The sequence below is a fragment of the Oncorhynchus masou genome, chromosome 13, assembly GCF_036934945.1.
Source record: "Oncorhynchus masou masou isolate Uvic2021 chromosome 13, UVic_Omas_1.1, whole genome shotgun sequence".
Taxonomy (NCBI): domain Eukaryota; kingdom Metazoa; phylum Chordata; class Actinopteri; order Salmoniformes; family Salmonidae; genus Oncorhynchus; species Oncorhynchus masou.
In genome coordinates, this window is record NC_088224.1 from 48,965,114 (window position 1) to 48,982,621 (window position 17,508).

General features: G+C 42.8%; 1 protein-coding gene across 4 annotated transcripts in view; it reads right to left on the reverse strand.

The window, feature by feature from the left end:
• Positions 1-17,508, reverse strand: part of LOC135552472 (protein furry homolog) — a 250,025-nt gene that overhangs the window by 136,960 nt on the left and 95,557 nt on the right. For all 4 annotated transcript variants that reach the window (XM_064984132.1, XM_064984129.1, XM_064984130.1 and 1 more), the window contains exons 15-24: positions 16,840-17,011; positions 16,473-16,605; positions 15,981-16,088; positions 10,928-11,072; positions 10,715-10,810; positions 8,877-9,050; positions 8,329-8,415; positions 6,750-7,009; positions 2,719-2,911; positions 255-379 (exon numbers count right to left, since the gene is read on the reverse strand). In XM_064984132.1, coding sequence (XP_064840204.1) covers positions 255-379; positions 2,719-2,911; positions 6,750-7,009; positions 8,329-8,415; positions 8,877-9,050; positions 10,715-10,810; positions 10,928-11,072; positions 15,981-16,088; positions 16,473-16,605; positions 16,840-17,011 — 1,493 coding nt within the window. The remainder of the gene's footprint in view (positions 1-254; positions 380-2,718; positions 2,912-6,749; positions 7,010-8,328; positions 8,416-8,876; positions 9,051-10,714; positions 10,811-10,927; positions 11,073-15,980; positions 16,089-16,472; positions 16,606-16,839; positions 17,012-17,508) is intronic.

A 17,508-nucleotide genomic window follows, 5' to 3' on the forward strand; every position in this document is an offset into this window, starting at 1 on the left:
ACATGTATGTGTTTTTGACACACAAAGACCCAAACGGCGTTCCATAATATAACTGGAATGTCTGAAACGCATTCTCTGCATTTTTCTAATCTTATCGCCCTAATCACGTACTGAGGAAACTCTCAAAACAAATTGCCTTCGCTTAGCTAAATCCCACACTAATCAGGGACAACTCTAGTGTGTGTGTGTGTGTGTGTGTGTGTGTGTGTGTGTGTGTGTGTGTGTGTGTGTGTGTGTGTGTGTGTGTGTTGTACCTGAAGACCAGGGAGTTGGTGCGTCCAAAGCCTAGCACCAAGGACTCTGTCAGCTCGATGCTCTCTGTTCTCATTAGAGGGACCAGCTGCTTCAGGAGCCAAGCTACTGAGGGGGTCCAAATCACCTGGTACACACACACAAAACATTGTACAAAACAGTGTCAATCACCTGAGGAGCGTTCAACAAGGCTTCCATTTACGGCAGAAGATAATTTGCTATTCCTACTACATTAAATATACATGTAAGCCTACAAGTTCACATTACTATTTATAGACCCAAACCAGACACTTTACAGTGCCTTCGGAAAGTATTCAGACCCCTTGACTTTTTCCTCATTTTGTTAGGTTACAGTCTTATTCTAAAATGGATTAAATCGTTTTTTCCCCCTCATCAATCTACACACAATACCCAATAATGACAAAGCAAAAACAGGTTTTTAGAAATGTTTGCTAATATATTTAAAATATATATATATTACTTTTACATAAGTATTCAGACCCTTTACAAAGTACTTTGTCGAAGCAACTTTGGCAGCAATTACAGGCTAGATTCTTCTTGAGTATGATGCTTCAAGCTTGGCACACCTATATTTGGGGAGTTTTCCCATTCTTCTCTGCAAATCCTCTCAAGAACCGTCAGGTTGGATGGGGAGCATTGCTGCACAGCTATTTTCAGGTCTCTCCAGAGATGTTTGATCGGCTTTAAGTCCAGGCTCTGGCTGGGCCACTCAAGGAAATTCAGAGACTTGTCCCAAAGCCACTCCTGCTTCGTGTTGGTTGTGTGCTTAGGGTTGTTGTCCTGTTGGAAGGTGAACATTCGCCCCAGTCTGAGGTCCTGAGTGTTCTGGAGCAGGTTTTCATCAAGAATCTCTCTGTACTTTGCTCCATTCATCTTTCCCTCAATCCTGACTAGTCTCCCAGTACCTGCAGCTGAAAACCATCCCCACAGCATGATTCTGCCACCACCATGCTTCAACATAGGGATACCAGGTTTCCTCCAGACGTGACGCTTGGCATTCAAGCCAAAGAGACTGTCATGTGCCTTTTACTGAGGAGTGGCTTCCGTCTGGCCACTCTACCATAAAGGCCTGATTGGTGGAGTGCTGCAGAGATGGTTGTCCTTCTGGAAGGTTCTCCAATCTCCAGAGTTCCTCTGTCAGAGAGAACATTGGGTTCTTGGTCACCTCCCTGACCAAGGTCCTCCTCCCCTGATTGCTCAGTTTGGCCGGACGACCAGCTCGAGGAAGAGTCTTGGTGTTTCCAAACTTCTTCCATGTAAGAATGATAGAGGCCACTTTGTTCTTGGAGACCTTCAATGCTGCAGAAATGTTTTGGTACCCTTCCTCAGATCTGTGCCTCAACACAATCCTGTCTCAGCGCTCTATGGACAATTCCTTCAACCTTTTCGCTTGGTTTTTGCTCTGACATGCACTGTAAACTGTGGGATCTTATATAGACAGGTGTGTGACTTTCCAAATCATGTCCAATCAATTGAATTTACCAGAGGTGGACTTCAAATCAAGTTGTAGAAACACCTCAAGCATGATCAATGGAAACAGGATGCACCTGAGCTGAATTTCAAGTCTCATAGCAAAGGGTCTGAATACTTGTAAAAAGGTATCTGTTTAAAAATGTTTATAAATTGCAAACATTTCTAACAATCTGCTTTTGCTTTGTCATTATGGGGTATTTATTTTAGAAAAAGGCTGTAACATAACAAAATGTGGAAAAAGTCAAGGGGTCTGAATACTTTCCAAAGGCACTGTACGGATCTTGAAAAACATCTGTTCTTGGGTGCAACACTCATTACCGAGTTCCAAACGGCCTCTGAAAGCAACGTTAGCACAAGATCTGTTTGTCGGGAGCTTCATGAAATGGGTTTCCATGGCTGAGCAACTGCACACAACACTACGATCACCATACGCAATGTCAAGCGTCTATGCCATTGGACTCTGGACCAGTGGAAACGAGTGCTGTGGAGTGATACACCATGCTTCACAATCTGGCAGTTTGACGGACAAATCAGGGCTTGGCGGATTCCAGGAGAACGCTACATGCCTCAATGCATAGTGGCAACTGTAAAGTTTGGTGGAGGAGGAATGATAGTCTGGGGCTGTTTTTCATGGTTCGGGCAAGATCCCGTAGTTCCAGTGAAGGGAACTCTTAATGCTACAGCATAAAATGTCATTCTAGACAAACCTCTGCTTCCAACTTTGTGGCAAAAGTTTGGGGAAGGCCCTTTCCTTTTTCAGCATGCCAATGCCCCCATGCACAAAGCGAGGTCCATACAGAAATGGTTTGTCTAGTTCTGTGGATGAACTTGACTGGCCTGCACAGAGCCCTGACCGTAGGAGGCTGTTATAGCAGCCAGGGGGGAACCAACTCCATATTAATGCTCATGATTTTGGAATGAGATGTAAGATGAGCAGGTGTCCACATACACTACATCACCAAAAGTATCTACCTTGTTGTCGTAGTTGATGCTGCCGTCAGGTGTAGTGGCTGTGATCTCAGGGGTGTAGGCTCTCAGTTGGCCGGGGCTCATGATGCTAGGCTTGGCCACTCCAAAACACAGGATCAGGTAGTTCCTCCACAGGGTCACGTAGCTGTCTCCACCACCCGATGTGCTGCTGGTCTTCTTAGTGTATACTGGGTTACTGGAGAGACCACGGGTAAACACACACACAGTACATTGAGAGTGCATGGTAAATCAAACTGTACCTTAAGGGGCGTTTATTCTGACACAGATTAACCCTAGTCCTGGGCCCATATCCACCACGCGTCTCAGAGTAGAACATTTGTGCTGAGAATAGAGACTATTTACTCCTACTCTTAAAAGCTATGCATGAATCTTCTTCATTCATAAGTGTCCCACCTAGTCGACAGATATTTCGGAGACCTCATGAGCTGTCCTTAGCAATTTTAAGAGATACTTGCAGGTGTTTTGATAATAGAAAAATGCAGCGAGTCAGTGGTTCCTGTGACACATGCAATTGCTTTGGAGTTGTTAAAATAACGTTTTGACATTCCTATATGATCAATCCATAATTAATCTAGATAATCTACATGCAACAGTATCTCTTGCCTAAAGATGGCGCCGACAGCCATGGCAGCTCTGCATTTATTTTTTTGTGTGTAATTTCTTACACTATTAAACCATAACGTTTTTCGTGTTATTACATACACCCGAAAATAACTTTTGGATATCAGAGCGGCGTACCTCAACAACATTACGACCAGGAATACGACTTTCCTGAATTGGATCCTTTTTCCTCATCCCCCCCAGGGCAATTTAACTTATCCCAGAGGCTGCTCCAAAATTCCGCTGGCGGAGAAGAGGTATTCGGGGTGGACTTCTAGTTTGACTCAGGAGGCGGGCACACCATCCACCGCTTCCGAGTACATTACTCGTTAATGTTCAGTCTCTGGACAATAAAGCAGGCGTGCTCAGGGCGAGGATCTCCTTCCAGAGAGACATCAGGAACTGTAACATACTGTTTCACGGAATCATGGCTCTCTCTGGATATACTGTCCCCGTCCATTCAACCAGCTGAGTTCTCAGTACATTGCGCAGACAAGAATAAAAAACTGAAGAAGAAGGGCAATGGTGTATGTTTCTAGATTAACCCTTTCACACGTACCATCACACGGGTGTGATCGTTCTACAGTGCTCCCTGAACCATACGATCATAACCGTGTGATTAGAACGCTCATTTATAACGCTTATTTGGAACGGACAGATTTGAATGACGCAACAATCAGCATTTGAGCCGGCCACACTTTTTTTCAGAGACTATTTACACAAACACAGTCCTTACAAAGTTATGTCCATAATGTGAGCAGTATTTTGGATGCAATGTTCAGATATTCACCAAAACATCTATAGCATAACACCATCATCATCCTAACTGGAAAAATGTAGGCTACATTTGTCCTTGCGCTAACTGAGGAAAGATTGACGCAACACAATTGGACATATTTTCTAACTCTCGGCTTGTTACGTCCGTTGTTGGAATAAGACCAAGGTGCAGCGTGGTAAGCATACATCTTTCTTTTGATGAACACCAAAAAAACAATAAAAGATAAACGAACGTAAACGATAAACAGCTGCCTCTGATTGGGAACCATACTAGGCCAACAAAGAAATAGAAACAGATTTGCCCACCCAAGTCACACCCTGACCTAACCAAATAGAGAATAAAAAGGCTCTAAGTTCAGGGCGTGACAGTACCCCTCCCAAAGGTGCGGACTCCGGCCGCAAACCTGAACCTATAGGGGAGAGTCCAGGTGGGCATCTCATCTCGGTGGAGGTTCTGGTGCGGGACGCAGACCCCACTCCTCTTGAGGCTCCCCCCACATTGGTGGCGCCTCTGGTGCGGGGAGCGTCGCCGTGGTCTCCGGACCTTAGATCATTGTCGCGGACTCCAAACCGTAGATCGTCGTCGCGGACTCCGGACAGTAGATCACTGCCGGATGAACTAAACCACCGATCGTTTCCGGAGGCTCCGGGCCATGGATCGTCACCGCAGGCTCCGGGCCACGGATCATCACTGGAGGCTTCGGGCCACGGATCATCACTGGAAGCTTGGTGCGTGGAGCTGGCACAGAGCGCACCGGGCTGTGGATGCATACCAGAGACACAGTACGTGTAACCGCAAAGCATGGTGCCCGAAGGGTCACACGCTCCTCAAAGCGAATGTCTTGCTCTAGACTCCAACCCCTCCAATCTCTTTTGTCCCTCTCCACTGCCAACCACTCCTCGCTCAAACGGTCCAAGAATTCCTTCTCGGACTCACCCCTCAGCACCGACGCCCACGTCACCTGCCCCCCCAAAAACATTTTGGGGGCTGCCTCTCAGGTTTCCGTTGTGTCCTCTCCTGACCACCCTGCTTGGTAAATTTGTGGTGGGATCTTCTGTTACGTCCGTTGTTGGAATGAGACCAAGGTGCAGCGTTGTAAGCATACATCTTTTATTTTGATGGACACCAAAAAAACACCAAAAGATAAACGAATGTAAAGTTCTGCAGGCTACACAGCAACTAACAAAATCAAGAACCCACAACTGAAGGTGGGAAAAAGGGCTGCCTAAGTATGATCCCCAATCAGAGACAACGATAAACAGCTGCCTCTGATTGGGAACCATACTAGGCCAACAAAGAAATAGAAACATAGATTTGCCCACCCAAGTCACACCCTGACCTAGCCAAATAGAGAATAAAAGGCTCTCTAAGGTCAGGGCTTGACACGGCTGACATAAACTATAATATGAATTAGCTAATAGCAATTACTATGTGCAGTTGGGCAGAAAAGTATTTAGTCAGCCACCAATTCTGCATGTTCTCCCACTGAAAAAGATGAGAGAGGCCTGTAATTTTCATCATAGGTACACTACAACTATGACAGACAAAATGAGGGGGAAAAAATTCAGAAAATCACATTGTAGGATTTTTAATGAATTTATTTGCAAAAAATACTCAACAAATATGTTAGCGGATGCATGCGCATCTGGTGCGTGTCTTGTATGTATCTCACCCCAGATATCTCCCTGGACTCATACGGTAGAAGGGATATTTCTGAGGTCCAGATTGGATGCATGTAGAAACTGTCCCATTACGGAGAATATCCTAGCTCCGTATATGAAATGCGTATCTGGAGCAGGTCTACTCCTTATATCTAATAACATGTCAGATATCCAGAAATATATATCCAGCTCAAATGTGTTGAAATAACGGTAATATTATAAAAAAGTATGTGTTTAACAACAGTCATACTGTATGAGTGCAATATGCCAATAACATTATTCAAAATATCTGAATTTGTACCAAAAAAAAGGGTTATGCATTCCAACATATTGGGCAAGAATTAAGAGTGGGCTAAGTTCAATCAAAAGTTTTACCATTGCAAGATTTGATGTACAGTCACATTCACTGTGGTTGTCTGAGGCGTGCTAGAGTTCACATTTGCCGATGCCTCATCACGATTGGTTATTTCCCATCATTTGCAACAATGTCAATGAGAGTCATCACTCTATTTTCTTTGCAGTACCTCAATCTGTTGTGATTACCAGTTGAGAATATTCATAAGTTTATTTTACTCCTGGCTCAGAGTTGTCTGGGCAGTGTCTTCACATCCTACTGTGAGCTGAGATTTCTTTTGTGTCTAAAAGCAAGTTTTAACAGGACTCCTAGGACCTTTTTCGGAGATGCTTTGTGGATAAGGGCATAGGACTAGGCCTACTCTGTATCCGGGAAACCGCCCCTTAAAGTGCTATCCATTTCATTTTTATGGATTATCTATCCATCTATTTTCTTACACCAAGATCAACATTGTAAAATAAATTTTGTTCAATACTCTGATGTGTTATCCTCTGGGGCTGTGCTGTACTCAATCTGCACAATAAATCAAATCCAACATGGGGTTGTGTCAGGTTGGCTTGGGTTGGTGACAATAAAGATCTATTCTATTCAATCAGGAACAGAACTTAGAAGTACTCACGTGGGGTCCACCAGGGGCATGAGCAGCTGCATGCGTGTGAAGACGTAGGACCAGGTGTAGCTAAGGGCGGTGGGGCAGTGTTTGGGCAGGTGGTCCTGGCGCAGCAGGCTGTAGAGACAGAGCACCCAGGGGTCCTTGACCGACTGGGCAAAGATCCACACGTGGGACGGGCTCCGGATATCATAGTGGCTGTTGACCAGCATGGAGTTCCACTCAAGCAGCCATTGCAGGTCCACTTGGTGGCCCAACGGAAGAGTGGCCTAAAAAGAGGGTTGGGGATTGGGAGACAGGAGGGTCAGGGGTTAGAAGTCAATTATCTTCAATTGCAATTAAAGTCTATAGACGGTTTATTTTAGAAATCATAAAAAATGTATGCAATTTTTTTTAGGTTCAATTGGAATTGCAGTTCTAGAACCAGGCTAAAACTGCCATCCACAATTCTATGATCAGTGAGGCAGATTGTGCATACAAATCACTAACGTGATTAATGGAAGCTAACCAGATCACTTGACGGTAAAGTGCATTCGGAAAGTATTCAGACCCCTTGACTTTTTCCACATTCTGTGACGTTACAGACCTATTCTAAAATGAATTAAATCGTTCCCCCCCACCCCTTATCAATCGACACACAATACCCCATAATGACAAAGCAAAAACAGGTTTTCAGAAATTTGTACAAATGTATACAAAATAAAAAACAGAAACGGAAACCTACATAACCATTCAGAATCTTTGCTCTGAGACTCTAAATTGCGCTCAGGTGCATCCTGTTTCCATTGATCATCCTTGAGATGTTTCTACAGCTTGATTTGAAGTCCACCTTTGGGAAATTCAATTGTTTGGACATGAGTTGGAAAGGCATACACCTGTCTATACAAGGTCCCACACTTGACAGTGCATGTCAGAGCAAAAACCAAGCCATGAGGTCGAAGGAATTGTCAGTTGAGCTCCAAGACAGGATTGTGTCGAGGCACAGATCTGGGGAAGGGTACCAAAAAATGTCTTCAGCATTGAAGGTCCCCAAGATCACAGTGGCCTCCATCATTCTTAAATGGAAGAAGTTTAGAACCACCAAGACTCTTCCTAGAGCTGGCCAAACTGAGCAATTGGTGGAGAAGGGCTTTGGTCTGGGAGGTAACTAAGTACCTGATGGTCAGTACCTGAGTAAAGGGTCTGAATACTTATGTAAATGTCTTTTTTTTAACTGTTTTAGCTTTGTATTGTATGTAGATTGATGAGGAAAAGAAACAATTTAATCAATTTTCGAATAAGGCTGAAACGTAACAAAATGTTGAAAAAGTCAAGGGGTCTGAATACTTTCCGAATGAACTGTATGTTAAGCGGACTGGGCTATATACCCATCCTGAATCACTGTCTGGAGTAATAACAAAGTTATGAAATATGAGAAATTGTACATAAAATAAGTGGATTACTTAGAGGAGCAAATTGCTCTCCTCTCCACCCCCACCCTCTGTCTCCTGTTCCCACACACACACACACACACACGCACACACACACACACACACACACACACACACACACACACACACACACGAGTGCAACAGAAAGAAACGCTCACCATATCTGACGCTGCTACGTGGACAAAACTTTCCAGAACCGCCAGGCTCAGTTGGTCCATGACCTCTATCATGGGTTTGTCATCATCCTGTAAGGTATCACAGAATCCATCATGTTCAACCAACTCTAGTCCAATACTCTGTAACCAGCCCACGATTTACTGGTTAACTTTCCAGTTAATCGGCCTTACTATGGAGCGACACTGGGGCTTCGAGAAAAACTTAGGTTTTTAGCTGTTACATTAGACCTGTAACCTGTTGGCAGCGTGACAAGAGCGCAGGCCACTTTATCAAGCACTCTTGGTGCGTGAGCCATGCATTGAATTCTTGAAGGAGAAAAAGAGATGGACATTTTACTCTGAGCAATGCATACCTCTCATGAAATGAATGGGAGTGTCTCACGCTCTGCACAAGTTACATGTCCAGAAAATTTGGACGTTGGAAGTGATGTGGCGGTTCCTATGGTTACGCAGCCACGTTTGAACAATGCATTTTACAGTAACAGCCCGGCGATTTTAACCCAAGTTCTGACAATCCCCCTCACCCTTACCTCAGCCTGTCCAATGGCAAGGAACAGGCATCGTATCTCCCGGAGGATTGCCATGGCCAGTTTGCGTGTTGTGAGCTGACAGGAGCAGAGCAGGAGCAAGGCCAGGCCCTCCATGGCGTGCAGCACTGTGGAGTGGGGTCCGTGTTCCACCGACACGCGTTGGCTGGAGCCCAACTGCAACGACACACAGCGGACACAGGTTCAAACAACAACAACTCAATAGAAGAGCAAGGCGCACTCACAACAGCGCCAAACTTAGAACGGCCATTGACACATATTTGTATTCCTTTCTGAAGAAACAGAAACAATGCTCTTACCTTAAATTAGTGCTGAGCGATTAGTGCTTTTTTTAGGTCGGTTTGGTTTAAGTTCATTGATAAAAACATTATCACGGTTTCTGAATTCTGTTTCAGGGGGGTGGGAGGTCCAACCCAGTGTCATAAACAAAAATGCACCCCCCCCCCCGACTCCCCAACATGAAAAATATTTTCATATGGCCCTCCCCTTGTACTGTAGATAAATCTAACACCCATTACCCCTCATACAATTAACTCAAAATAATGTTTACGACCACTAATAACAATAACTGTAACCGTAGATACCGGGATTGCACAATAAAGTCTGGGAGTTAATTCCATTGTGGTCCCTTTTTATCTTATTTTTTTTTTTTACATGATTACACGTACAATTCTTACAAGCTTGTTTGGCTGGTAGCTTATTCTTTAGATGTTCTGGGGTGCTGGACTAGCACACTTGCAAGAGTCTTTAGGGTGTCTTTTGCTAGGCTTCCATCCAATTGGTGACAGATTTTCAGGTGAATATTCTAACATACATCCATCCATATGCATTCAGATCCCATTTGGTGCAGCCAGCACCATCAATAAACGAGGACTGTTGGCCAAAGGAGGCACATTTTACGTGTCTTTAAAAACAGCCTATAACAAATTACAAAAACACAATTCCTTCTGTTTCAATGTGTAGCATATGCAAAACGTTAACCATAACTTATTCACATTACTTTAATAAAATATTTGTTTCATTTGATTCATTTTATTTCATTCCAAGCCATCATCTGGAGCTGCTGCCTATGCTGTCTGACAAAATGACAATTTAAGTAGTTCTTCAATGTAAATAAGGCATACTGAATACCAACTATCGATCACTTAGATCATGTATTTTCAAGCCTGCAAAGCAACTGCTTTCTTTCCCTCTCTATGTTCTCTCAGTCTCTTGCCGGGTTCAAAACAACTGGGAACTTGGAACTGGAAACTCAGAAAGCTCCACTTTTCGACATCAGTGCTTTCAAAAAAAAAAACTGGGTACTCCGACAGAGAACAATCTATTTGAACGGTCATCCCTTCTCGAAATACAAACTCAGGAACTCGGGCCTCTTTCTAAAGCTCTGATCACTGACCTCATGATTTGATCTCGTAGTTCCCAGTTCTTTTGAAAGAGGCATCTGTGTCTGCTCTGCACAGACCGGACAAGTTTAAGCGGGTGCACAATGAATTATGGTCATTGTAGTTAATTAACACATTTTCTGATCAAAACTGTGTAGAATATTGACCTGTTGGAAACTACAACTCCCTACTACATTGCACAGTTCAGGCTTGATCAGATTTATCTCTACAGAAACTACACATCGAGCTCTCAGGAAAAAAAAATGGAACAAAATGTAATTCAGATAATTGAACCAATTAGTTGTTTAAAAACCTAATCGCTCAGCACTACATAAACATACAGGCACTTAATGTAGCTACTCATTACACCTCCCAGCCTATATCTCCACTGTAAGAGCAATAAGGAAATGCTAGACAGCCTATCTCTATTTACTGTACCTCTGCTGTGTCGCAGCCCTTCTCTGGGGCTGACAGAGCCAGTCTCCACTGGGTCAACAGCTGGAGCAGCAGCCGGAGAGAGTTGTCCAGTAGGGCCTGCAATCAATCAATTAGTCAATCAATTAGTCAAGAAATCAATCAAGAAATCAACTCATCAAGCCATCAATCCATTGATAGTTCCATCCAGATATCCATACATTAACCCATCTGTACCTGGTGGCTGTCCTGAACCTCCCGCAACAGGAAATTGGTAAAGCCAAACAGGACGTCATCACGCCACTCAGGGAGGTCTACCAGTAAACTCTGGAGGGAGTTCTGGGCTATGAGGCGTAGCTCGTCGTCCATGTGAATCGTCAACCTGGGAGAAAAATAATACACACGATGTGCGTTTTAAAGAGGCAACCGTTTATGTACTAAATTCTACTTAAAGTTGAAATCCTTAATTGCTATATCAATTTTTAGGCACACAGTACCAGTCAAAAGTTTGGAAACTTCTCATTCAAGGATTTTTCTTTATTTTTACTATTTTCTACATTGTAGTACATAATAGTAAAGACATCAACACTATGAAATAACACATATGGAATCATGTAGTAACCAAAAAGGTGTTTAACAAATCTAAATATATTTTATATTTGAGTAGCCACCCTTTGCCTTGATGACAGCTTTGCACACTCTTGGCATTCGCTCAACCAGCTTCATGAGGAATTATTTTCCAACAGTATTGAAGTTCCCACATGAGCACTTGTTGAGCACTTGTTGGCTCCTTTTCCTTCACTCTATGGTCCAACTCATCACAAACCATCTAATTGGGTTGAGGTCGGGTGATTGTGAAGGCCAGGTCATCTGATGCAGCACTCCATCACTGTCCTTGGTCAAATAGCCCTTACACAACCTGGAGGTGTGTTTTGTGTCATTGTCCTGTTGAAAAACAAATTATAGTGGCACTAAGCGCAAACCAAGGATGGAGAATGCTGTGTTAGCCATGCTGATTAAGTGATCCTTGAATTCTACATAAATCACCGAAAACGTCACCAGCAAAGCAACCCTACACCATCACACCTCCTCCTCCATGCTTCACGGTGGGAACCACACATGCGGTGATCATCCGTTCACCTACTCTGCATCTCACAAAGACACGGCTCACCAGACCAAAAGGACAGATTTCCACCGGTCTAATGTCCATTGCTCATGTTTCTTGGCCCAAGCAATTGTCTTATTATTATTGGTGACCTTTTAGTAGTGGTTTCTTTGCAGCAATTTGACGATGAAGGCCTGATTCACGCATTCTCTTCTGAACAGTTGATGTTGAGATGTGTTACGTGAACTCTGAAGCATTTATTTGGGCTGCAATTTCTGAGGCTGGTAACTCTAATGAACTTATCCTCTACAGCAGAGGTAACTCTGGGTCTTCCTTTCCTGTGGCGGTCCTCATGAGATCCAGTTTCATCATGGCGCTTGATGGTTTTTGCGACTGCACATTTTCCGGATTGACTGACCTTCACGTCTTAAAGTAATGATGGACTGTTGTTTATTTCACTTTGCTTATTTGAGCTGTTCTTGCCACAATATGGACTTGATCTTTTATCAAATCAAATTTTATTGGTCACATACATGTTTAGCAGATGTTATTGCGGGTGTAGCGAAGCAATATCTAACAATTTTACAACAAAACACATGATACACACAAATCTAAAGTAAAGGAATGGAATTAAGAATATATAAAGATTTGGACAAGCAATGTCAGACTGACAGACTAAAATACAGTAGAATATAATATAATACAGTATATACATATGAGATGAGTAATGCAAAATATGTAAACATTATTAAAGTGGCCAGTGATTTCAAGTCAATGTGTATAGGGCAGCAGCCTCTAAGGTGCTAGTGATGGCTATTTAACAGTCTGATGGCCTTGAGATAGAAGCTGTTTTTCAGTCTCTCGGTCCCATCTTTGATGCACCTGTACTGACCTCGCCTTTTGGATGATAGCGAGGTGAACAGGCAGTGGCTCGGGTTGTTGTCCTTGTCTTCAAATCAAAGTTTATATGTCACGTGCGCCGAATACAACAGGTTTTGACCTTACAGTGAAATGCTTACTTACAGGCTTTAACCAATAGTGCGAAAAAAAGGTGTGTGTGCGTGTGTGTGTGTGTGTGTGTGTGTGTGTGTGTGTGTGTGTGTGTGTGTGTGTGTGTGTGTGTGTGTGTGTGTGTGTGTGTGTGTGTGTGTGTGTGTGGGTAAGTAAAGAAATAAAACAATAGCAAAAATACATTTGAAAATAAGAGTAGCAAGGCTATATACAGACACCTGTTAGTCAGGTTAATTGAGGTAGTATGTACATGTCGGTATGGTTAAAGTGACTATGCATATATGATGAACAGAGAGTAGCAGTAGCGTTTAGGCCTGGTATGGTTCCCAATCAGAGGCAGCTGGTTATCGTTGTCTCTGACTGAGAACCATACTTAGGCAGCCTGTTTTCCCAATATGGGTGTCTGCACCAGACAGAACTGTTTCGGTTGTTCTCTTTGTTGTTTTGTTAACCAGTGTTCAGTTCCATTAATAAAAGGATGAACATGTACCACGCTGCACCTTGGTCCTCACCTTCTTCCACATACGACAGCCGTTACACCATCTTGATAGAGCTTTCTTCTATATACCACCACTACTTGTCACAACTGATTAGCTCAAAAGCATTAAGAGGGAAATAAATTATACAAATGAACTTTTCACAAGGCACACCTGTTAATTGAAATGCATTCCATGTGACTAACTCATGAAGCTGGTTGAGAGAATGCCAAGAGTATGCAAAGCTGTTGTCAAGGTAAAGGGTGGCTACTTTGAAGAATCTCAAATACAGTGCCTTGCGAAAGTATTCGGCCCCCTTGAACTTTGCGACCTTTTGCCACATTTCAGGCTTCAAACATAAAGATATAAAACTGTATTTTTTTGTGAAGAATCAACAACAAGTGGGACACAATCATGAAGTGGAACGACATTTATTGGATATTTCAAACTTTTTTAACAAATCAAAAACTGAAAAATTGGGCGTGCAAAATTATTCAGCCCCTTTACTTTCAGTGCAGCAAACTCTCTCCAGAAGTTCAGTGAGGATCTCTGAATGATCCAATGTTGACCTAAATGACTAATGATGATAAATACAATCCACCTGTGTGTAATCAAGTCTCCGTATAAATGCACCTGCACTGTGATAGTCTCAGAGGTCCGTTAAAAGCGCAGAGAGCATCATGAAGAACAAGGAACACACCAGGCAGGTCCGAGATACTGTTGTGAAGAAGTTTAAAGCCGGATTTGGATACCAAAAGCTTTCCCAAGCTTTAAACATCCCAAGAAGCACTGTGCAAGCGATAATATTGAAATGGAAGGAGTATCAGATCACTGCAAATCTACCAAGACCTGGCCGTCCCTCTAAACTTTCAGCTCATACAAGGAGAAGACTGATCAGAGATGCAGCCAAGAGGCATATGATCACTCTGGATGAACTGCAGAGATCTACAGCTGAGGTGGGAGACTCTGTCCATAGGACAACAATCAGTTGTATATTGCACAAATCTGGCCTTTATGGAAGAGTGGCAAGAAGAAAGCCATTTCTTAAAGAGATCCATAAAAAGTGTTGTTTAAAGTTTGCCACAAGCCACCTGGGAGACACACCAAACATGTGGAAGAAGGTGCTCTGGTCAGATGAAACCAAAATTGAACTTTTTGGCAACAATGCAAAACTTTATGTTTGGCGTAAAAGCAACACAGCCCATCACCCTGACCACACCATCCCCACTGTCAAACATGGTGGTGGCAGCATCATGGTTTGGGCCTGCTTTTCTTCAGCAGGGACAGGGAAGATGGTTAAAATTGATGGGAAGATGGATGGAGCCAAATACAGGACCATTCTGGAAGAAAACCTGATGGAGTCTGCAAAAGACCTGAGACTGGGACGGAGATTTGTCTTCCAACAAGACAATGATCCAAAACAGAAAGCAAAATCTACAATGGAATGGTTCAAAAATAAACATATCCAGGTGTTAGAATGGCCAAGTCAAAGTCCAGACCTGAATCCAATCGAGAATCTGTGGAAAGAACTGAAAACTGCTGTTCACAAATGCTCTCCATCCAACCTCACTGAGCTCGAGCTGTTTTGCAAGGAGGAATGGGAAAAAATTTCAGTCTCTCGACGTGCAAAACTGATAGAGACATACCCCAAGCGACTTACAGCTGTAATCGCAGCAAAAGGTGGCGCTACAAAGTATTAATTTAAGGGGGCTGAATAATTCTGCACGCCCAAATTTCCAGTTTTTGATTTGTTAAAAAAGTTTGAAATATCCAATTAATGTCATTCCACTTCATGATTGTGTCCCACTTGTTGTTGATTCTTCACAAAAAAATACAGTTTTATATCTTTATGTTTGAAGCCTGAAATGTGGCAAAAGGTCGCAAAGTTCAAGGGGGCCGAATACTTTCGCAAGGCACTGTATATGTTGAACAGTTTTTTGGTTAGAATATGATTCCATGTGTGTTATTTCATAGTTTTGATGTCTTCACTATTATTCTACAACGTAGAAAAGAATAAAATACAGAAAAACCCTGGAAAGAGTAGGTGTGTCCAAATGTTTGACTGGTACTGTATAAATAAATGACATATGCCCATTGATTCTTGAAGAACATAACCTATAAATACCTCATGAGCTTAGTTCAAATGTCATACCCCATCAAAACCCAAAATACAAGCTTGTTAATTTTGATATTTGTAAACAATAAACTAACACTATTTAGCCTCAAAACACGGTTAAAACTCTGATTTTCATTATAATGGATGGTCAGTCCTTGCATCCATAACTCTGTCAATGAATTTGAAATGGGTTACCTTTCTCCAGGCCCATCCCTGAGCTTTTTACCAACACACGTTGGGTGGGTGAACACTGTTACTGTTTCAATTAAGGATTCTAACTTTAAATAATTTCCTCCTTAAAACACACATTGTTGAAGAAACGTTTTCAATGAAATCAGGCTGCCAGATTGTAATGAGGTTTATTGGAATTTTTCCAGTCAGGTAAGATAGGAATGGTTCCTGGTCTAAAGTGGGCTCAGCATGAGACATTACACCTACTTATCTGAATGAACTGGTCAAGTAGGCAGCAGCGGGCCTCTGCAGGATCGTGTTAGAGATTTTGGGAAACCTGAAGGGTTGGCCCATTCATTACAATGGGTTTCCTGCATATACACACGCACACACAGCCAGATATGTACACACCGAGATAGCAGGTCTATGAGTTCGGGCTTGGACATGCCGTCTGGCAGGATGCGAGGGATGGCCGCCACACACGTCCTGAACATGTCGATCTTCGGCTTCCTCTCTCCTCTGACAAGACAAGGTGAGACAACATCAAGATCAGGTCAACAGCAGAACTGCCTGCCTTTCAGTTTGTCATTACATATGCAATGTAAAATGTCCCCCAAAAATGACATGCAAAAAAATACATATATTTTTGACAACTGCCAAATCATGGTACATCAAGTATAGGGCCTTTAGTTGTATTTTTTCCTGACCACATGACCTAACCAGGAAACGTTTTTCCTGGCCAATCCAAGTTGAAACTTGGAGGATTACCAGTTGTAGGACTCTGGAGAACTGGGAAGTTTAGGAAAGTTTCTAGAAATGTACTACCCTAACTGCGTAGAGGAAAATCAATCAATCAAATGTATTTATAAAGCCCTTTTTACATCAGCCGAGTAGCACACGTACGTGATCATGTCTTCAGGCTCTTTGTTGAGCATCTGGACGTTGGTCATCATCAAGCATCGGCCCACCTCCTTGTCCAGGTGTCTCAGGCTATTGTCTATGGCCTTCCTCACCTGGGAGTAGTACAGGGACATACCTACAGCACAGGGGAAGAACACATCATTTAGTTTCAGGATCTATTCTATTCATACATACTTACATGGGAAGGCGCATGGTGAACAACACAACCTTTCATTCCAGCACAACAATTCCAGTAGTGAATTGTGCCATCCATCCTCTCAATTATCCATCCATCCCTCCACCCACCCACACATCCATCCAGCCATCCACAACATACCGGAAATAGTAGGTAGTCCACCTGGTGACCCACCTATGACCTTGGCTTCATCATCAGTCAGTGTTTTGCTCAGGTAAGTCTTCTTTACCCTGAGTGTGTTGCCCGAAGGCAGCGTGGCTCCCGTGTTGGGCATGGGTGGCTCCCCATCCTTCTGCTGGAGCTTGTCAGCTATCACCAGGAATGCTCTCAGACCTATATTCATTCTCTGGACAAAGGCACACACTGGAATGTTATGTTAATTGTCATGATATTATGACTGATTTGATTGGTAATTGATTGATTACATTGTCCTTTTACGGGAAATTATTTTCACATTTATTGTTATTCTGAATCTGTTATATTCTTCAATGTGTTCTATGCAGTTCTGCTTTAAAAAATGGCATTACAATTTAGAAAATATAGCTGCAAGCAGAAATTAACATGGCTCTATTCACAGGACACACGATCAGTTGGATAACAAAGCACTCGATCTATAGGAACTATCTTGCTTAAAGGGCAATCAGTGAAAGCATTAGCATATTTGTCTCTCAATACCACAAGGATGACCCAAGTGACGTGTAATCTAGTCCTGTATGTTGGTCCTTTTAATACAGTATGTAGTCATTCTTAAAAATCCTTAAGAGTCTATTGACGAACCTGTTGTTTTGGTACCTGGTTTGATAATGCTGAGATTTTGTTGAGGTAATTTTTTGTTACATTTTT